General features: G+C 50.4%; 2 protein-coding genes across 3 annotated transcripts; both read right to left on the bottom strand.

The window, feature by feature from the left end:
- Positions 1-4,031: 4,031 nt before the first annotated feature.
- Positions 4,032-7,299, bottom strand: CYP26A1 (cytochrome P450 family 26 subfamily A member 1; the record flags this gene model as incomplete). Its single annotated transcript, XM_081268784.1, has 7 exons — positions 4,032-4,373; positions 4,630-4,782; positions 5,301-5,435; positions 5,893-6,051; positions 6,176-6,466; positions 6,709-6,933; positions 7,111-7,299. 7 exons carry the CDS (start codon positions 7,297-7,299, stop codon positions 4,032-4,034), a joined length of 1,494 nt encoding a protein of 497 aa, XP_081124910.1.
- Positions 7,300-10,786: 3,487 nt separating this feature from the next.
- Positions 10,787-20,639, bottom strand: CYP26C1 (cytochrome P450 family 26 subfamily C member 1). Of its 2 annotated transcripts, XM_081268782.1 has the most exons (6): positions 19,421-20,639; positions 18,681-18,905; positions 17,990-18,265; positions 16,406-16,561; positions 14,170-14,487; positions 10,787-12,205 (listed from the first exon to the last, which is right to left on the bottom strand). In XM_081268782.1, the coding sequence occupies exons 1-6, from the start codon at positions 19,622-19,624 to the stop codon at positions 11,828-11,830; spliced, it is 1,557 nt and encodes a 518-aa protein (XP_081124908.1). In that variant the 5' UTR covers positions 19,625-20,639; the 3' UTR covers positions 10,787-11,827. The 2 variants fall into 2 exon arrangements, with proteins under 2 accessions (XP_081124908.1, XP_081124909.1); XM_081268783.1 differs by lacking the exon at positions 17,990-18,265.
- Positions 20,640-21,476: the final 837 nt, after the last annotated feature.

Raw genomic sequence — 21,476 nt, 5'->3', positions numbered from 1 at the left:
TTCTGGGGGAAGGCAGGGAGGAGTGGGAGTGGACTAGGTTTCTAAGATTAGAATGGTGAAACACACTTCCCGGCCTTGAGTAGCTTTACAGGAGGTGAGAAAAGGGATAACTGAAATGGACAGACTCCAGCTCAGTGCACAGCACAGTAGAAGGGCTGGAGAAAGCAGGGTACTGTTCCCGAGGCGAGGTCCTGTGAATGGTCAGCATGGGACAGCGGGGAGAGGCCTTGGATATATGAGAGCATGCACAGGCACCGCAGCTGGAAGCAACAGGTCACATGGCACTTAGTGTCTCTGAGGTCATAGGTCAGTCCTCCCTGCAGTTCTACCTCTAGATCTGGCCATGAGGTTGGAGAGAATGATCACTAAGGACTGCTGAATGTTCTGGAAGAGGATGTGGGGTTGTCCTATCCCCCTAGATGGAAGTTGATCCACATTTAAAGTAAAGTAGGTATCTGAGGAGTTGGATTAATACAGAATCAATTTTCAGAGCTTCACCACTGTTAAAATGTTGAAGAAGCTTGAGAGGGTCATTTACCCCAGCTTCACCCTCCCTGTTATGATCCCTATGGTGGCTTAGTTACCCAGCTTCTGCTTGGATGCATGCTTGTTCCTTCGCAGGTGGCCTGTTTCATCACTAAAGGGCTCTAGTGAACTTTTTAGATGGCCCAGCATCTCCCTTCTTCTATTTCACCCTCCTCTGCACATACTCTCTTTATCAGAACTGGCCTAAATCTGTATTTACTACAGCAGAGCTCCAACTGCTTGAAGGAGCCACCACAGCTTCTCTAGCCACCCCTTGCTCCTCCCACAGTGCTCTCATAGGATGGCTCAGGGACTTGGGTAAGGGCATCTGAACACCGATTAGGGTTGCCCATATTGTGGAAAAACTGTGGTCCCTGCTCCCTCATAACTGAGAGCGATTGTCCAGGTGGAGTAAGAGTGACACAGGTCAGATTGTGGGTAGTGTGTGGGAAATGCTGGGGCCGTGGGCTGGCTAACCTCAGAGATCACAGACTGTCTTCCAAAACTGAAAGACAGTCCTGCTCAACCCAGTTGGGTGACCACCGCCAGAAGGGCCAGGCCTGTTGTGGAGTAGTTGCTAAGCTGTGGGTGCCCTGAGGCCTCTATCTATCTGTGTTCAAAGTGTTCTTGGGCCAGAGTGTTTGGACACTGGATTTGGTGGACACTGGATTTCGTGGACACTGGTGGGAAAACCACCAGTCCCTGAGTTTGGCATACAAGGGAGAAGCCCGCCCCCTTGTGGACCTCTTGGGGATGGCAAGGTTCAAAAAGCAAGGAACTGGTCCCAGGAGATAAGGGATCCGGAGGGAGCAGTCACTTCTCTACTGCTCCCATTTTACCAGTTGCCTCTGATGGCCTGCAAAAGAACTGATCAGCACTGTGGCAGGAGAGGGGAAAGGTAGCAGGAGAAATGTAGAAAGTTATGAGATGGAGACTCTTGGTCTAGTCGTCTGGCTACAGAAAGCTGGAACAATATCAGGCAGGTATAATTAGCTGTTTAAAAAAAGACAGAAGGGAAAAAAGGGGTATCAGGAGGTCTTTTCTGATTCTACCACTCCCAGGGAAATCAGTCCCTCTTTGGCCCCCCAAGGGTTGTGCTAAGCAAAGGCCACAGTTTTTCTGAATGCCAAAGTTCTAGGCTTCCACATCCTTGCCCTGACAGTGCTCATTGGTGCCATACCTCTGACTGAAGACAAGAGGTCATGGGAGGCAATAAGGGCAAAGGACATTGGCGGAAGGAGACAGAGGGTTCCAACTTGACCAGCTTAGCAGATATACCCACAGGCCCAGAAAACACAGCACCCCTTCATCTCTGCAAGATTCCAACAATGAGCCCCACAGCATCATTTCCTATACCATCTCCCCTCCTCCCACAGTCCTGGCCAAGTCTGCATCATTTCTCCACCGCATGGACAGTGACCTAGGGGCACCTGGGCCATAAGGCACATTTGCTGCAGATAAACAAACCAGGCTCATTTTATGTCCAGTATAGCAGCCTACAAATGTTCAGTCTACCCCACACTCACCCCAAAACTAAAGTGCCTTCACTGAGCACTCAGCATCATCGAAAATTGGGTTTTTAACAAGTTTTTTCAGGTAATTCTATACTACTCTATAACTGATAAGCATAATTGAGCTAAAGGTAGCCCTGGGAAAAGCAAAAGCTTTCCTTAAAGCTCACCAGATAAAAAATAAGGTGGATTTTAAACACTGAATTATATGCTAAAATGTCTCAAATTTCTTATTATATTATGCTTATAGAGAAACAGAGACGCAAAGCCACCAAAAACATTGTTGTTAGAGGCTAACTGTCCTCCAGCAAAATTAAGAGTTAAAATCTTTTTAAAAGTAATCTTGCATAAATTATCTGAAATAATGATGCCCCTTAGGCTATGTGCTCCTGGCTGGAAAGATCTAGGGCAAATGTTATGCAGAGAAGGAGGCATTTTTGTACATTACAGAACACTAAATCTTGGCTGAAACTATGTAAGTCTATCACATTTTTAAATGGCTTTATAAGGTTATTATAAAGCATTATAAGTTATTGTATAAACATTCTAAAAATCAGAAGATTCCAACAATGAGTGCAATCCAAGCTCTACCTAAATATTAAAGTCAGGTAGAACATGAAATTCTAATTGTATGAACAGAACTTTGTTCAAATACCTATGTAGACTACCTGGTTTCTTCAGCATTGCCAAATTCTAAAATTGTAATGAAAATTTTAAAGTCCAACCTACAAGCCATCAGAGGTTCAGTGAGCAGATTGTGCCATTTCAAAACGGAAAATGTGCTTGCATAAGCAAGTCACCAGGCCTAACCTTTCTGGATTGAGAGTCTGGCCTTCAGTTCAGAACATGGCCATGCCAGGGTCAGAAATGTGACAAAACTGAGCTTTCACGGAGGTTAGCCAAGGTTCACAGGGTCATGACTGGGCCATTTTATCAGTCATGTCAGGCTCACACCCTATTGCCTGGGATAGATAAAAACTTTATCTGTCAGTTTGCTAAATCTGCTCCTCCTGCCTCGTTTTGAATAAAGAAAACCTGGGCTCAGCTTATCTAAACCAGAGACTTGCCTTCCTCCCCCACCCCCCAACTGTTTTCAAATGCAACTTCTAAGTAAAGGTGACATGCCAGTGAATTTTGGTCTCATTTTAGTCAAGGACCGTCCATAAGTGGAGTCACTAGCTTTGTCTTATCTACAACCTTAACTTCAGAGAAAAGTTCTGGCTCTATTCAAGCATATGGATTTATTATGTTTATTAAATGCTAGATATGATGAAGGTGTTATTGTAGAATGATACTTATCAGCATGTGACCTTTTCAGAATCATCTTTCCCTAAAATGAAGTTAAAAAAAAGAAAAAACTAAACTAAAATTGCCCTGGGTTCAATCCCAAGCACCACAAAACACAAAAACAAAACAAAAAAGTGAAATTAACTTTGGGCTGGGGATGTAGCTCAGCAATATAGCACTTGTCTAGTGTGCACGAAACCCTGGGTTCAATCCCCAGACAGCAACACAAAGAAAAAAATTTTAATTAATTAAATTAACCTTAACAGATTTTCCAAACAGGGAATCTAAATTACCTTTAAAGAATTTGCAAAGATACCTTAGAGCCAACACACACCTAATACTTATTTTCAAATAACTATTGAGAGAAAAACAATTAGCTAAGATTTCCTCCTTACAAAAAATAAACATGCACAGATGACAAATCAACCCAGGTAAACATTTAGAAATCTGGTCACAAACGTTAAGTCCAAACATTAAACCAGTGGATTTTTCCATTTCGTTCAATGCAAGAAAAATATTTTCAAATTTTATTTCATTTGGAAGTTATACAAATTCATTATTTTAATATTTAAAGACCATGGTGCTATAGTAGAGACACATAAATATTATAATATCATTTAGAAATTAAATATAATAAGTCAACACAACAGTATATAAAAACTCATATGTACACTTCAAATAAGTCCAAGTTTTGAGCATTCATGCCCATCAGACTTCTCCCTGGAAATGAGTGAATCTTGCAGGGAGATTATCCACAGGATATACAGTGGGACTGGTTTTCATTGTAGGAGGTCCATTTAGAAGCCGCCAGTCACAATGCCTGGCTAGCTCCACTGTAAATATTTTGAGAAGAATTTTTGCAAATTCTTTGCCTACACAGCTCCTAAGGCCTCCTCCAAATGGAATGAAGCTGAACCTAGATGCATCCTCTGGGTGAGGCGGCATAAAGCGGTCAGGATTAAATTCCTCCTTGTTAGTGAAGATATCAGCCACATCATGAGTATCACAGATACTGTAGATAACATTCCAGCCCTTGGGAATCTGGTATCCCTGCAAAAGATTATGAAGTCCCAAGGGCTGACAAACTGGAATTTAACTTTCACCAACAAAAAACTACCAGGGATCTCCTTGGGGGTGTTATGAGTTAAAAGAAAGAGGGTTGGGAGAGAGAGGGATTGGTTCCAGCACAGGACAATGTTATCAAAAGCATAAAGAATTTAAGCCAATGTTCAAGGAAGCAAGGATAGGTTTAAAACAACAAAAAGGGCAGAGCAGGAGTGGGATGCGGGTAGAATTCTTAACTTACATTTAATTCAAAAGTCTTCAGAGCAACTCGAAATCCTCCTGGAACTGGGGGATTCAGTCGGAGGGTCTCCTTAATAACACACCCTATATACTTAAGTTGTTCCAGAATTTCCATGTCCAACTTGTTGTCTTGATTGCTCTTGCAAAGTAAGCCCTGCACGCCAATAAAATCAGCCCAGAAGACAAAAATAGGACTTAGATGGTGGCTGAACCCAAAGGGCCTCAGGATGGCAGAGCATAGAGGGAAACAGCAGCCAGGAGCCATTTACCTCCACTCTCTGCCCAAATCCATCCTCTATTTACAATTCTAAGAAAATGCTGATCACAATGAAGAAGGGTCAAGCTTCCCCACCCCTGTCACCGCCCCATCAGCTACTTGCACTTATCACACTATTCTACTCATGCCTTGAACACCCAAATCTAAGAAAGTGGAAACTATCTGGAAATCTCCACATTTCTGCAAAATGTAGAGGAGAGGCAGGAACACAAGGTCTAACCCTGCCCAAGTAGGATCACAGCTCAAGATTCTCTCCCCCAACAGGCCCACTCTGCCCTTGGCCAGGCACTTTCAAAATATTCAGTGAAATACTCAGCAGACCTAAACAGGAGAGAAGTTGGTAAGGGAGCAACTGAAATTCCTAAGCTAATACAGAACTCCTAGAATCCTCTCACCTTACTCTTCAGCTCCTCTCTAACTTTCTGGAGAACATGAGGATACAGTCCCAGGTAAGTGATCAGAGATGTAGCTGCACTGGCCGTGGTTTCATGTCCTCCAAAGAGTAGTTCAGTTGAAGATTGCTTTAGTGCCTAAGAATCGAGTAAGACCGATATTTTTACAAGTTTCCATGCAGGTTCACAGTGATTACTCAGAATCCAACTGAGGGTTCTGGAGGGAAGACTAGAAACGCAAAAAGTTTTGTTGATAGAAAGTCAAGAGACCAAACGTCTTTAAAGAGAATGCAGTCTCTTTAGATTAGCTACTTGTACCTGGACCTCTTGAGTTATTAAAAATGCCCAAGTTTCTTTATTAACATTTGCAGATTCCGATTTTTCCCTTTGAAATTTGGAAAGACCAGGGGACGCTCTTAGAGTTCGGCGGCAGCCTCTTTAGCGGCTCTACTGACCTAGTATCAACCCTTTGGGATGTTATTGCTGGAGTCTGGGCAGAGTGCCCACTCTGAGAAGCTTTGAGGGCCCCCAAGCACTGCGGGTTGAAAAGCTGGGGACCCAATTCCACTTCCCCCGCTTTGAAGCTATCACTCACCTGCATGTCCAGCCGCTCTCCCCTTTCCCAGGAGTGCTCAATCAACAGCTGCAGCGCGTCTTTACAGCTCCTGTCTGCTTCCCCAGCCCGCAGCCGGCAGATCTTGGCTCTAATGTTCTCCTCGATGCGCGCGTGAATGAGGTTCCGCGCCTTCATGCCCTGAGCAGAGAGAGAGAGAGAGAGAGAGAGAGAGAGAGAGAGAGAGAGAGAGAGAGAGAGAGAGGCGGTGAGCAGACGCCCGGCTCCTGCGCCCCAAACTTCGCACCCCGCCTGCCGCCCTTACCCGGTACAACCCGCTGAAAGGCACGTCGATGGGTAGCGAGAAGAGATTGCGGGTCATCTCCTCAAAGGCTTCGATTAGCTGCTGCTCTGCCTCTCCGCTGCCAGCCCGCGGGGGCTCACAGCCCAGCAGGATGCGCATGGCGATGCGGAACATGAGGCGCTTCACCTCGGGGTAGACCAGAAGGCCGCGCTCGCCGCAGCTCAGCCATCGTTCCAGGCAACTGCCCACTTCCTCAATGATCACTGGCACGTAGCACTGGAGTGCCTCGCGGCTGAAAGCCTGCATAATCACCTGGGTCCCGAGAAGCCAAGACCGTTAAAATCCTCTATCCGCTCCATCTCACCTTCCTGGGTCCCGGGCCATACAACCTCAGCTCCTCTGGACTCTACGTACATTCCGGCTGGGAAAGCTAAACCAGAGCTCGGAGGAGTCCAAGTCCCACCTCTGCTAGCACTTGCCTTGCATTTATCTGCCTGAACCTCTCCAGAAAAGGAGTCCCGCTCCTTGCCCAGGAGTCACCACCCCGCCCTCACCTTCTTGCGCTGCTTGTGCGAGGAATCGTGCAGGTTGGAGAGACAGCCAGAGCCCAAGATGGTGCGCACAGACGCTGGCCAGTGGACCGACACCAGCCGATGCTCTCCGAGCAAGATGCGCCGCACGTTGTCCGCGCCCATCACCCGAACCGTGGGCCGCCCAAATAGATGTGTCTTGTAAATGAAGCCGTATTTCCTGCGCTTCATCTGCAGAAACTTCCTCCGCTGTGAGAAGACCGTAGAGAGACGTGGGCATGAGGGGGCGCCTGGGAGCTTCGCGCCTCCCGCTAGCTCCGTTCCTAGCTGCAGTCGTTTCCTTCACCCGTACGCCTAACCTGGCTTCAGCTGAGATCCAGAGCTGAGCCGAGCTCCGGGAAAGCGTCCCGCCCCAAGCTTCCTTACCTGCAGCACCATCTGCAACGTTTCCCCAAAGAATGGGAAGCCCATAGTCCCGGGGGGTAAGGGAAGAGAGCAGCTGCGGTCGCGGCTGCTCACGCAGTACAAGTCCCAGAGCTTGATTGCAGCCAAAAAGAGCAGCAGTGGTAGCACAAAGGTGCAGAGCGCACTGGCCAGCAGCGCGGGGAGCCCCATGGCACGCTACGGTCTCCCGCGCCACCTGCCGCCGCCACCAGCTCTCCAGCCCCGCCGCGCGCCCGCTTTATAGGCGGTCCAGGTTACTGCTCACGTTACCTTGGTTAGACACAAATTAGTTCACTCAAAGTTCATCTTTAATTGCGGATTGGGCCCCTGGCTCCTCCCCCCGCAAGGCGCAGCCCAAAATCTTTAACCGTTTGTTCTGCGCCGAAGCAGAGGCGGAGCGGTAGCTGCTACCCTCGGAGCGCGCCTCCTGGGGTGCTAGGCTAGGAGCGCCGCCTCCCCCATCCAAGGTGTGCGGAGCTCCCAGACAGCAGGGTGTGGGGGCGGACTCGGGTTCCCAGGAGCGAGAATTCCTATCCTGGCTCTTTCAGGAGGCCCCTGAAATCCCTCCTGCCTGATCCAAGCGTCGCCCCAGCCCAAAGCCGCCTCCACGGGCTTTCCTTGTACAAGTGTCATGTGGGACGGGCTTTCCATATACAAGTGTCGCGTGGGTTCCTGTCCACCTGCTCAAGAAGCAAAGGGAAGCGTGCTCAGCAATCTTTATTCAGTGAACTCCTCCCACAGGTGTGGTAACTTAGGTCCAGAACGCAGGTTTTCTGACTTTCGAGGATTCCAGAGAAGAACCCAGGACCAAGACACAAGCGAGAACCACTGCGAGTCAAATATGACCTGCGGGTCGTGGATCCTAGCTCCCGTGTCACAAGGGAGTACTCATAAAGTCTTGGAAAGTCCTCCGGAAGGGTACAAGTAAGCATCCAGGTCCCTCAGGAATCTGGATGCAAACCTGCACAGCCTGATCCCTTATTTTGACTCTCCAGAGGCGGACCCCAGGGGCAATTCATCCACCGCTCCACAATCAACGCCAGGCTGTGTGATCCGGTCACGCCGCCGGTTCCCGAACACCCTGGGTCTTGCAGTTCTACCTGGGCAGCGGGGAAGAAGTCCTTGGTCATAGCAGGGTAAGGAGACCCAGACAGAGCAAAGGAAAGCCCAGGAGTCTGGCTCCAACTCTACTTGCCTGACCTTGGACAAGTCATTACACATTCCTGTGCCTGTTTGCTCCTCCTTAGGATTAAGGAGGTGATCGTTCCCAGTCTGTCTACAACTCAGGGCAGCTGTGAATTCCCAAACCGAGCTTCTGGATGTAAAGACTCTTCCTAGCTTCAGGGACGCTAAGCTGCATTACCAGGGTGGCCGGGACGTTGGGCGCTTAGAGCCTTCCTCCGCTCCCCCACTTCCCAACCTGTGTAAGGCTACTGTCCTCACTCTGGCGAGAGGGCATTTTGGCCCTAAACCCAGATGTCTGCCGGCAGCTAATGGGAAGGTTGAGGGAATGTATACCCGGGAGCGGGTCCTCTGGACTCTGCCCAACTCCAATAAGCCGCTTCTGCAGCCAGTAGCTGAGCTCTGGCACTACCGGGTGCGCAAGAGCATTCACTGTTTCCCACCTGGCCGAGCCACACCGCTTCCGACCAGTCAGAGCCACTCGCTGCCTGGGTTTGCGAGCTGAACGTACCAGCGGCCCCGAAAATGAAACAGAATGACGTACGTTTGTTTAGAAGCACTGGCTCTCACAGAAGCACTCTCGCACGCCTTGGAAAACGTCCCTTGGAGACGGAAAATTTTAATCCTGAGAGCTTAAATACGTGGCACTAATGGGGACTCGCGGTGGTCCCCAAACCCGGAGGGTCAGGAAATGTATGCGGAGGTCATAGCGACCCGCACAGTCCAGCAAACCTCCAAGCCAGGGTCGCCACAGGGCGTGTTTGGAGGAGTTAGTGATTCAGAATCTCTGGGCAAGGCGGTCTCTTACTGTCATTTCTTTTAGTCAACTTCTGGGCACTAGCAGGAACCGGGGAGAAACGCGCTAGAGGTAATTCTCAGAAATCCCCAACCCTCCCCTTTGTAGAGCGCCTCCGGCTGGTGTGCAAAACTGACGATCGGGAGCGGGAGCGTGACCTGGGGCCCATTCCCAATCCTCGGGCCTGACCCGCCTGTGACCCCTGCAGGCCGGACCGTGACATCCGAGTGAACTCTGCGGGGCCACCTCGCCAAGTTCAGCTCGCGCCGGGTCACAGGATGAGCGAGGCCTGCGCGCTGGAAGTTGCCACAGACCAAAAGAAAAAAAAGAAGAAGGAGAAGGAAGAAAAAGGAAAAACCTGACTGCTCATCGAGACCCGCGCGGGGGTATCTGTTGCCAGGAAAAAAAATTACATATGAGAGTGAAAGATCATTAAAGAACATCTTGAAGGGGGAGAGGGGGTCAATAAATTACCAGCCCCCAAAGAACTTTGATCTAGGAGCCTCGCCACGTTTGAGTAGTGGGGGGCGGGGAGGGGGGTTTGGCTGGCTGGAAACAGACTGTTTCCAAAATGTTTACAAAACATTTCATTGCTAAGAGGTGGAGGTGAGAAACCTTTTTTTTTGTTGTTGTTGTTTTGTTTTGATTTATTTCTTTACTGAAGGGAAAGGGAGGATCCAGAGGTAGATAAGTCAGATGAACTAGGGCAGCTGAAGCACCCCTCCATTTTTCTCCCTTCTTCATCTCTCCTGAACATTTTTATCCTCAGGGTTCTATACCTGCTGTTCCCTCTGCCAGTCTCTGGTTCCTTCCAAAGTTGAATATCACCTTCTCTGAAAAGCTTTCCCAGCCCACCACTCTATTATAGATGCTTTGCTTTATATTCTTTACAGGGCTTATCACCACTGGACAGATTCTTATGTTTTGTTTTTTTTTGTTTGTTTGTTTGTTTGTTTTTGCTAGCTCATTGGCTGCCTCCTTCCATGAGCAATATCAAGAACAGAAGGGCAATAACCACATCTGCTCCTTCCCAGAGAATGTAAAGCTACTAAATCAGGGAACCTTATTCCTTAAAACTATTAACATGATGTAGCAACGAGAAATTAGAGTAAATTTGGAGCCACTCCTATGGCTTACTTAGTTCAAACCCAAGCGCAGGTAAACTGAGTTTCTGGGAACTGATAGACTATCCTGGTTTCTGAGAGGCTACGCCTCATATTTCTACACTCTCCCTAAATCAGAATCAATCCTGAAGCTGGGGTCCTTTGGCCTCCTCACCCAGACATATGCTTCTCAGACCCAGATGTCCTAAGTGTTTCCAAGAGCACCCTAAGCAGACCTGCATCCTGCCACCTTTGCTACCTCTGGCGCCTGCTGAGCTCAGGGTCTGGCGCCCGACCTGTGACCAGCCATGGGTGATGAATTGCGCTGTATGGGGGTTATGGCAGTGTCAGCCCCTCTTGGAAGAGCCGGCTATGCTTTGGAGCTGCCAACCCTGCACACCCCTGCTGAGTTCCCCCTTTCCTTCAGGCCCTAGGATCCACCTTAAGCATAAGGTCAGGAGGGCACTGGCTTCCTTCTGGTTCATTAAGGGGTCAGCTCTGGCCTGAGAGGCAACTTCCCCAGCTCACCAGTCATGTTCAGCTGCCCAGGCCTGTGGGAAGATGGGTAGCAGGTTGAAGTGGGCTAGGGATTCCTATGAAAAGCCAAAGGGGCTAAGTTCAGAGGGTGAAGCAGTGGGGTTAAGTGATGGGGTAGAGGAAGCACTCGTGGGGGAGTCCACAAACCCATTGCTGGCTCCTTGGGGAGTCTTTGGTTCTTTCCTCCTTAGCCCATCCTCTGTAACAGAGAGGATATTGAAATAGTAAACCAGGAGATTTCTGCAGCTAGCTATGGGGGAGATCATTCAAAGCCGTCTCCAGAACTAGGCTCAGAAAGGAAGCCCGTCCAGTGAAGGACTGGTGCTGTCCACCTTCTGAATATGCTCCCGGGTGGGTCCTTCAGGTAGGTCCTTTAAGTGCCTCCCCCACCCTCCACCAGGTGCCTTCCCACCAAGGAGCAGCAGCTCAGCTAAGCCCTAGCCTCCTTGCTCAACCGCTGGCAGGAAATTTTATTTCTTGGCCTTCCTGTTTTGGGTACAAATATCCCAAACCTCTCTGATTATATCTCAGCCTCCCATGAGGGGATTATGTCTCAATCTCCCATGAACCGTCTTTAGAGTCATCTCGGTATGCCTATTCTACCCTGGAAAGATTAAATGCGTTCTTGAAGTAGGAATTTTTCTTTTAATAAGTCTCCAGCAGAATCCGGTGATGTTGAGCTGTTCAGGGACCTGGAAGCGCACCCAGTTCTGAGTTTCCGCGAGATTAGACGGGCAGAAAGACCAAGTCGCATGAAACCGGAGGCCCGCTACCTTCTGTTGGGCTCCCAAGGCCCCAAATTAATTCAGGAATGCCCCCCCCCCCGACTTGCTTTCTCGAAAGTATTGTAGTTCCCACCACGTGCGCCTGGTCTCTGTGCAACCCCCGCTGCGGGCCGGCGATCCACGTACTCTCCACGGCGCTTTGACGCGATGACTGTGGCATGACTTCTTACTCGCTAAAGTCCAGCACCGAGCCACGTTCGGTGAAGGTTTGTTGAACTAGTTAGTGACCGGGTGAATACGCGCGGGATGTAGGGCGCAGCAGCCACTGGGCAAGCCAAGTCTCGCAGCGCCACCGCTCAGAGGTGTAGCTCATTCCCTGGGGCCGGAGGCGCGAGCCGGTGGAAGAAGAGCCGAAGCCCGTCCACCGGGTGCACGATGGGCACAGTCTGCATGGCCGGGAAGGCAGACGTGGCCAGTTCCCAGCGAGCGGTGCGCACCAGCTCCACAGCTAGTAGCTGCAATACTGCCTGTGCCAGCTCCTGGCCAAGACAGCTGCGCGCTCCGCCACCGAAAGGGATGTAATGAAAGCGGCTAGAGGTGCCCGGAGCATCTTCACGCGCTGCGCTAAAGCGCTCCGGGTCGAAGCCTTCCGGCGGGCTACGGTACACAGCTGCCATCTCGTGCGTGTCCCGGATACTGTACATCACGCTCCAGCCTTTGGGGATCTGGTAGCCCTGTAAGGAGGCGAGGCGCACAACCTGACCACAAAACACCTGGAAACAGGGCCCGAAAAGACCCTCCACCCCCATGCACCATGCTATACCGGCATGTGAAACCCGGCAGGAAGGAGTCATTCTGGGCACCAGAATGATCTTCCTTCCAGCCTCAGCTCTTTCATTAGGGAGCTGTATGATCTTGGGCTAGATATTCAGTCTGCGCCTCAGTTTCTTACTTGATAAAATGAGAACTGAAATGCCCATTTCGTTGTAAAGATTCGAAAAGGGGTCTGACACATACTAGTGTTCAGTAAATATGTGTTATTATACAGTAAATCTATCGTTTATATTCCCTTGTTTTGTCTTTTTTCTTCTGACATTAGATCAGAAGACTTATATTCCATTCTGCACCTACCAGCTGCCTGAAACCCCAACACAAAGGGCAGGGACCCCCATTCCTATAGGTCTGTTTAATTATAAAACTGTTCTTTTCATTTAACTGAAAACTTCCAGTCTTAACCACTCACTGTTTGGACAATACTTCAGATCTGGTAGACACACTTTAGGAAGTAGCACAGGAGATACTGAAGACAGCCTTCCTGTAATTTTTGCCCATCTCTAACCTTGCTAACCATTTTGCTTTTTTGGTGTATTTTCCAATCCCTCGATCATCCTGCTGCCCTCAATTCAAGAGATTGCAGCTTTCTGAAGCCTGTTTGTCAACCCTCACCCCACAGCCTCACTAGGGTGATAGGACATCTTGGAGTCACTAAGATTCATCTTGGAATTGCTGGCTCTCCTCTCTAGTACACCCCATCTGTACACTGGAGGATGGTTAAGACTCTTCCTTGATCTCTGCTCACCCTCTGTGGGGACCCTCCCTGATCTTCTGCTCCTCTTCCTGTTCCCCTAAGGTCTTCCAGGGCATACCAGCATCTGCAGAGTAAACTGTGATTTCCAAGATTCAGCATCCAAGACACTTCTAAACACCCACCTTTGTCTGGGCTGTTCCTTCTCTGTGGTGTACTCTCATTCTACCACATTCATGACTTCAGTTCAAATGCCAGATCCCAAAATGTTTTGATTGCACCCAGCATTGGAAATCACTTCTTTTTTTCCACGATTTATGATGAAGCTATCAGTGCTGGTCCCCTCATTGTCCCCATGATACTCAATGCCCTCCCCCTGCACCCTGGCAGCAATGGGTCATGGATGCTCACTGTGGAAGGAAGTGCCCATTCTTTGTTTGGAGTTGCCCAGTTATTGAGCGTGGTGCTCCAGAGACGGCTTTTAAGGCCAATAGTCCTCGATTTAGCAGTCGGAATGGGCCAATCCCAATGCTGCCACTTGGCTACACAACCCTGAACCCACCTGGAGAATCAGAGTTGGAGGACCAAGACAATTTCCTTCCAGGGAACAAACTGAGTCCCGAAGTGAAGAGAGAAATGCCCACTGCATTCAAAGAGGAGTCAGGTCTAGACCTTAACCTTGCCCATCCCAGGGCAGTTGGCAGACCATTAAGAAATTCTACCCTGTAGAATTGCTGCACTTCACTGGCACCCAACCTTAGCTGGAGCCCTGGTCAGGCAATAATGATGGATTCTTTGATCTTGTGAGGGAGCCAGAGGTGAGATACATACTACAGTCTTTGCTTCCCACTCACCTTGCTGAATGGGAGGGGGATGGTGTGCAGAGGAAAGCAAATTTAGTTCTAAAACTTGATTATTATTGAGCTGACCTACTCAGACCGCTGGCAAAAGGTTTAAACGAAATTCCTAACATTTCCCGGTTTACCAGGAGCCAAGCTTTGCATCCCTGTGCCGAGGACCCTGGTAAATGGAGGAGGGCTCACCCCGTTTTACAGACGGGAAAGTTGAGGTCCTGGGCTAGGAGACCTGCGGCCCTAATCCCCAGCCCTCTTTCCACCCCCTCACTGCAGCAGGTGAAGGAGGCTGGCAGCTTGGCGGGCAAGGCGCACTTACGTCCAGCTCAAAGGTGCGCAACGCTGTGCGGTAGCCCCCGGACACCGGCGGCAGGAGGCGCAGCACCTCCTTGACTACGCAGTCTACGTAGCGCAGACGGCCCAGCACCGCGAGGCTGAGGTCAGGCTCGCAACCACAGTCTGGCCCTGGCCCGGAGGCCCCAGGCGTGCAATTGCACGCGCGTTCCAGCCCTTGGACCGCCAACTCCTGCTGGATCTTGGCGATGGCCGCCGGATTTTGCAGTAGCAGCAGAACGAGGGACGTGCTGGCACTGGCCGTAGTGAAGAAGGCAGCGAAGAGGAGCTCCACAACAGCCTCCTGCAAGACAGCCCCGTTGTCTCTGATTCACCGCCACACGGCGGAGGCGCAGAAAACCTTAAACTATTGCACTAAGGCGGGCGAGCTGGGATGTGCTACCGTGATGGCTGTGTGCTGTGCGAAGGTCCTGAAATCCATTAACTTCCAAGTCTGCCACTTGGGAAAGTCGTATAGAGCACCAGGCAAACAAGGATCTACTTACCTTTCTTGTTGAAAGAGTTCCCAGAGGCAATGCTGGAAACTTACTCAGTGCATTACCCTTAGTGTTTTATTAACCCATTGGATTCTCCTCCTAATTCTGTGAGGCACAATTACTGTCATCCTTTTACAGGATTGGAAACTGAGGGCTGAGACGTGCTCAAGGTCCCTACAACTAGGAGTTTTAGCAGTAAGGCTTAGGATTCTAAATTCTCTGGACCTCTTGGTGGTGCTGCCTCCAACTCCCACTGAGCCTTCTGATAGCGACTACAGTGAAAGAAAGGCATCTTCAGCAGCCTCCCACCAAAGCCTGCATCAACCCTTCATCTTCTTATCGGTCACTATATCTCTTACTGGTCTGCTCTGCTCAAGAAGGGATAGCCTTCAGATTTCAAGCCTCCACCCTCTCTCTGTCAAGTGTCTTCCTTCCAGGCAGCATCAGTGTTTGTGTTTATAGGGTGGATGAGAATCCTCCCTTCCCATACCTGGAGAATGGGAGGCTGTTTTGCTCACCACTGCACCTCCCATTTCAGCACAGAGCTTGGCAGTGAATAAGTACATAATATCTGTGGAATGAATATTGACCTGTTTGAAGGCTAACTGCTGGTCCTATCTTGGACAAGATGGACATCTGGGATGGAGGACCCCAGGGCCCCAACATCCTCCCTGGCCAGTCTGGTCTCCTTTTGTGATGCCCAGGCCAGAACTGAAGATTCCTGGCCAGTGAGCACCTTCCTGAGGGTGTTGTCACCCCTTTCCAGTCCTGTCAAGGCATAGGGATCATCTACTTCATTCTATTCCACTTCCCTTTACTGCCCAGAAATGATCTTATCCATTGGTCACCCCCAGGACCCATGAGCTGATTGCTTATTCTTTTATAACCATTTTGATGCTTCTGGATCTCAACCATCCAGGAGTCAGGATGGAGATTATTTGTTCCATTGTCAGAGAAGAAACTAAAGCTGAGCCCCACATTCAGTGGCTGGCTGGTAGAAAGTGGGAAACAAGTCAGAGAAAGGATGGAAATTGCTTATGGAAGATTGAGGTCCTTCCATTTCTCACTTTCTCCTAGCCCCCATAGTGCACTTCTTTCTGGGTTCTCAAATAGATCCTGGGCCATTCCAAGCTCCCTCCTTTTCTCCACTGCATCTACATGTAGGTGGAGAGTGGTCCTAATTCTCCAGGAGAACCTGCAGAAGCAAAACAGGCAGTTAAAGGTGCCAGGTGCCAAGATGGTTCATAAAATGAGAATGTTGATTTGGGGAGGAAGATGGGAGTTTTGAGGATTTTTTTGTGTTTTTTTTTTAATTTATTTTTTTAGTTTTTAACGGACACAGTACCTTTATTTTATTTATTTTTAAATGATGCTGAGATGCTGAGCCCCTTAGAATTTATAGAAAAAGAGTGAAGGGGACTTCATAGGCAGGGGACAGCAGAGACAATGACATGGGGTGAGGGGGGGGGCAAGTGGAGGGGTTAAGTCCAGAGCTGTTTTGGGCCAGAACTTATGAGAACAGGCTTAAGATTCATCCTTTCAGTGCTCCTGGAAGGTGGGTACCAGCGCAGGGCTATGCAGCTAGTGAGTGTGGTTGATTCATGGCAGGAACCCAGTTTCCTCTTTCCTTTCATCCTAATATGTGCCGGTGCCTCAAAATGGTGCTAGGGTGTGTAGACACTTGCTGGGAACAAAGAGAGGAAGGAAAAACCTCCTGCCACCTACCTTCAGCTCCTGCATTGACAGCTCATGACCCAGCTCCCTAGCACTGTGAATGATCAGGTTGAGGGCATCTCTTGGCTCTGCTTCTGTATCTTCATGAAGCTTCTCAGCAATGGCCTCCTCCAGGTACTTGTGCAACTGGTCTCTGGCCTGGATGCCCTGATGCACAGGGAGAGAAGGCAGATGTGGCAGGAAGACTCAGGGACTATAATTAGCTGCCTGCCTCTAAAACTTCTTTGGTTTCACATACTTTGCCTAGATCCTGGTGTTAGATCTCTCAGCTTAGTTCCCTCCATGCTTGGCACATAGTAGAATTCAATAAATGACCATAAATCTGTCCATTGTCTGCAATCATTATATCTTGATTATCATAAGTCCCTCTGAGCAAGACTGTCATCCTGAAGGCAGTACAATGAGGCTCAGAGGGGTCAAGTGATGATTCAGAGTAACACAACACAGTCAGGGTACAATCATTCAAGTGCCCTTTCCTTCACTAGGCTCAGGCTGGGGCGGTGGGCATCACTGCTGAGAAGAAGGGGCACCCAGGAAAGCTCTTAGGGGACACTATCATATGTTCTAAGTATTAGCCTCTGTAAGGGGCTGGGGAAGAGGGCTGGGATGCCCCTTCAGAGTTGCAGGGAGCAAGCACAACTAAAACATAACTCCCTGGGGCTGGCGCTGTAGCTCAGCAATACTGAGCTTTCCTAGCATCTGTGAGGCCCTGAATTCAATCCCCAGGACCATCTAAATAAAATAAAAATCCCCCTGGGGAAGCCTTGAAATTGAGCACTTCTTAACCAGAAGTATAGATTCAAATCCTGCCTGTGCCGGTATTAGCCGTGTGATCTTGGTTAAGGCATTTAACCCCAATGAGCCCGTTTCATCAATAAAATAAGAATAATATTGCTTAGCAGTCTGAAAGGATTAAGTGAGAAAATATATCCAAAGCGAACAGCGCACATGACCCTTTATACAAATCTGTTATTTTTATTCAGGTGACTGAAAACCAGAGAATCTGCAGACTGAAAAGCTCCATGCAGAGGAAAGGGACGGCTAAAATAGGGCTTTCTCGGTGCTCTCGGAGCCCCGCCTGTCACTCTGATCTGGAAATTAGCGGCCCAAGGCAGCAGTATTGGGGGCTAGCTCCCATCCGCCTTCGCCCAGGGCAGGTGCTGGGATGCGCTGGGGTGTGCCTGCTGCCCTCCGGTTCCCACCAGTTCCGCAGCCATCCAGGCTTCCGAAGAGGCACTGGAGGCCCAGGCAGAAGCCACCGCTCTGCGGAGGGCACGGACTGATTGGCTGGACACCCGCCACTGAGACCCAAACTGAGGAAGCCAGCGGTTGCATTGGCTGGAGCCCAACGGCGTCAGGCAAGACTCTGAAAGGGTGTGTGGTCCGCCCCAGATCCCACATCCAGTCAGAACAGAAGTAGCCCAGGAGACCACCACCACAGCAAGCCGCGTCCCCATGCTGGGCAGCACCTCAGCCTCCCAGCAGATGTATTGTCGTGGTGCGCTAAGTCTCAGGGATACCCACCCATGCCGTGGAACCCAAAAGGAAGAAGGTCTGGGGCCGGGGCTCCAGTACCTTGCGCAGACCGCTGAAAGGCACGTCCAGGGGCAGTGAGAAGAGGTTTTCCACCAGCTGCTCAAAGGTCCGGGCCAGCTCGGCACACCGCACCTCGTCCAGCCGCAGACCCAGCAGGATGCGCGCAGCCAAGCGGAAGGTGAGCGCCTTGGCAGCCTGGTAGACAGCTACGGGTCCGCGGGCAGAACACCAGGAGCGCACCTCACGCCGCAGCGCCTCCTGCAGGCGCGGCACGTAGTGCTCCAGTGCGGTGCGGCTGAACAGACGTGCCAGCACCTGTGGCGAGCGCGCCGGATCAGCGCTGGCGGGAGAGGGGACCTACTCTGCCGCACAATTCTCTAGTAGCCAGAAGACCAAGTCTGATCCCTTCCTCCTCTTTGAAGCACCCCAAACCTAAACTTGCTGGGTTTGCTCTCATCATTCCCTCTAGATCTGCTGTTACATACAGTCCCTCCCATATATCCACGCTTTTCTAGAAGCCATCCTTGAAGTCCTCTAGGTTTGATCTCCAGCGTTTCTGTATAACAGTCACTTTATAATTCAAAACTGGAGAATGTAAGAGCCTGGCCCACCTGCTCTTAACCAGGGATCTCGGTCAGGTTCTCGGTGTACCCGTATACCTGGCTCCTACCTGGCCCTCAGCAGGTGCCTGAGGATCGCAGTTCTGATGTTGCCCCTAGTTTCCACTCACCTTGCGCCGCCGCCGGTGAGGCTCACCAACCGCACTGAGAAGTGTGTGGGAGCCTAGAAGGATGTGCGCGCTCTTCGGCCACTGGCTGCACACCAGGCGGTGCTCACCCAGCAGGATGGTGCGCACGTTCTCCGCACCGCTCACACGGATCACTGGCCTGCCCAGCAGGTGGGTCTTGAACACTGTGCCATAGCGCTCCCGGCGGGAACTGTGGAAACTCGAGCCCTGTGAGCGAGGGGAGCTTGGAGGGCTAGGGCCTCTGGGCCAGGTTGAGGCCTCTGGCCTAGGCCTCCCAACTGATAACACCTTGCCCCATCCCGGCCCGTTGTATTTAACAAAACAGGGCTCCAAACAGACCCCGCAAATCACCCGATGGGAATACAGATGCTCTTGTTTCCACTGGTAAGGTAAAGAAATAGAGGCTCAGAATGGGGACGTGAGCGCCCAAGGTCTCATGACTGTGATACGCCCCCTGACTCTAATTCTATACTTGAATCTATACTCGCTCCTCAAGCCCCTCCTAAGCCCAGTGTTATTAAGCTGCTCTGGGAAGAATTCTGGTAAGTTACGGTCTTTCTAGGAAGCAGAGAAGCTAGCATAAGCGAGGGTTGTAAGCTCTCCCGGGGTCCTGGGCAAAGGGAAGGTACTAAGAACCCTGGGAGCATTGACAATGAGGAGGGTCCAGTGGGAGCTGCGGAAAGGGAGCCAAATGAGGTTGCAGGGAACGATAAATTGCTCACCTGAACCAACCAATGCAGCGTTTCACCGAAGAAGGGCCAGCCCATGGAACCCTTGGGCAGAGGCAGGGCAGAGGTCCGGTCCCGGCTCAACTTCCAGCGGAGGGTCCAGAGGTACTGGGCCAGGCATAGCAGCAGGCCGGCGCACAGGAGAGCGGTCCCAGCCGCCCCAAGCACCGACAGGCAGCTCAGCCCCCAGGGAAACATGACGAGGCTGCGGGGACTAGGCCGCTGCGTGAACAGGAGCACAAGAATTGGGACGCGAGCGGAGTGTGCAGAGCTCACCTGTTCTGTCCTGAAAGGGCCAGAGGCTTGGGGGCCAAGACCGAGATTAGTAAACCTCAGACGAGAGTCCCGCTCTAAAAACAAATTGGCAGTGAAAAGCCGCAGTAACCGTGCGCCCTAGAGGAACAAGTACTCCTCCTTTGGCTGGCGCACTATTTTCCCAGCTTCCAGTTCAAAACACCAGTCCCTTTTGGGGGTGCAGGCTGCCTTGTGAATGCTCACTCCAGGCCCCCGCAGGACACTCCCACCTCCTCCCCGGATCAACACTCCCAGAATGGAAGCAGCGAGGGAGGGCAAAGCAACTCACCGGGGTTGTCAACCAGGGCTGCAGACCCTGGCCCCAATTCCTCTCTCTACTAGTTTAACCCTTCTCAGATTATCCTCAACAAACGTTTATATAGATAATGGCTCCCTCCCTACCGACTGATCCCAGATCCCGCTTTGTACAACGCACGACGTGTCTTTGCATATTTAAAGCGCCCCATGCAGAGTAATGATTGGAGGCGTTGGGCAGGGGCGCAATCATGGAAGGGATCCTAGAAGGGAGTGGCAGCTAGGCAGGGGGCCGCGCCCGAGCACCCTCGGGCGGGGCTTGTGGTTTCGCGCCAGAACTTCCCGACTCTTCCCAAGAGCCTGGGAAGAAGGCAAAGCCTGCGCACGGCTCACAGGCTTGTGCCCCGAAGCGCTCTAGGCCCACCCCTGACCGCTGTCTGTCTCTAGGATCCCCATTCTCGAGCACTAGATGTCCCCTTCACTACCACTCCACGGTTAATGGACTGGGAGTGCTTCCCTTTGCTCCGTCTCTTTCAGGGAAACTGGGGCGTCGATGCCGGCCCTTGGCATCCCCAGAACCCAGAAGGGCCCAGATTCTCTGACTCCGAACCCTATCCGGGTTCTCTGATCCATCACTTCAGGATCCTTGAAGAGATGGTAGTTTCATTGCTGCCAAAAATTCAGCGACGCCCGTAGTCTCGAGAAATAAATCCTGCCTTTTGGGTCTGAAGGACCGAATTCTCCCCTTTTTCTTCCCCCCCCCCCTCCCAAGTCCGACCTACGATCCCCTGTAGTTGTGTTTGGGGTTTTGTGTCCCATTCGAGGGTTCCAGACGGACCGGAGCGTCCTTGTCCCTACATCGCAACCTGTTGTGGCGTGGCGGGGTTGGGGGTGGGGAGGAGCATGGGGTGGGTGCTTTCTTTATTGGGAAGAGTAAAGGGTAGCCACACCGGTTGGCTCCAGGCGGCAAAAAGACAGCATCCTTCCTCTCTCCGGAAACTCTAGACGCCTCCGCAGACAGCAGACAAAATGGGAGGCATCCAAAGTACCCTGGAGGGCAGGGTAAGGTAGCCAGGGGTAGCCACATTCCATAGTCTTCAGAGTATGCTAGCTGTTCTCCAAATGTCTAGATTTTATTGTGCCTGAAGAATTACCGTGTTTTTTTGTATGATATTTTTTAAATGTTAAATATTTTACGGTAAGAGATGGTCAAGAGAACAAATGTTTTTGTTTTGGTGCCACTTCCATTCCAATAATTAATAAATAATATTCCTTTTTGCAAGTCTTTTTAAAAGACATGCTCAAACTTTCAATATTTCATCACAAAATCCAGAGATGTAAATAGTTCTTGACACTTACTTTTTTATTTTTAGCTTTTAGTTGTTGATGGACCTTTATTTTATTAGTTTATTTATATGTGGTGCTGAAAAACCAACCCAGTACCTCACACATGTTAGGCAGTGCTCTACCACTGAACCAAAACGCCAGCACCAACACTTAT

This window comes from Spermophilus citellus (assembly GCF_964194105.1).
Source record: "Spermophilus citellus genome assembly, chromosome: 15".
NCBI classification, from domain to species: domain Eukaryota; kingdom Metazoa; phylum Chordata; class Mammalia; order Rodentia; family Sciuridae; genus Spermophilus; species Spermophilus citellus.
Note: the sequence above shows the minus strand (reverse complement) of the source record. Positions and strands in the feature narration are given on the sequence as shown.

Coding starts and splice junctions, on each gene's coding strand:
- CYP26C1 (XM_081268782.1), bottom strand. CDS start 19,624: ATGTTTCCCTGGGGGCTGAGCTGCCTGTCGGTGCTTGGGGCGGCTGGG. Junction 18,266..18,680: donor CTCACCGGCGGCGGCGCAAG/GTGAGTGGAAAC, acceptor CGCTCGCCACAG/GTGCTGGCACGTCTGTTCAG. Junction 14,488..16,405: donor TGTCAATGCAGGAGCTGAAG/GTAGGTGGCAGG, acceptor GCTGTCTTGCAG/GAGGCTGTTGTGGAGCTCCT.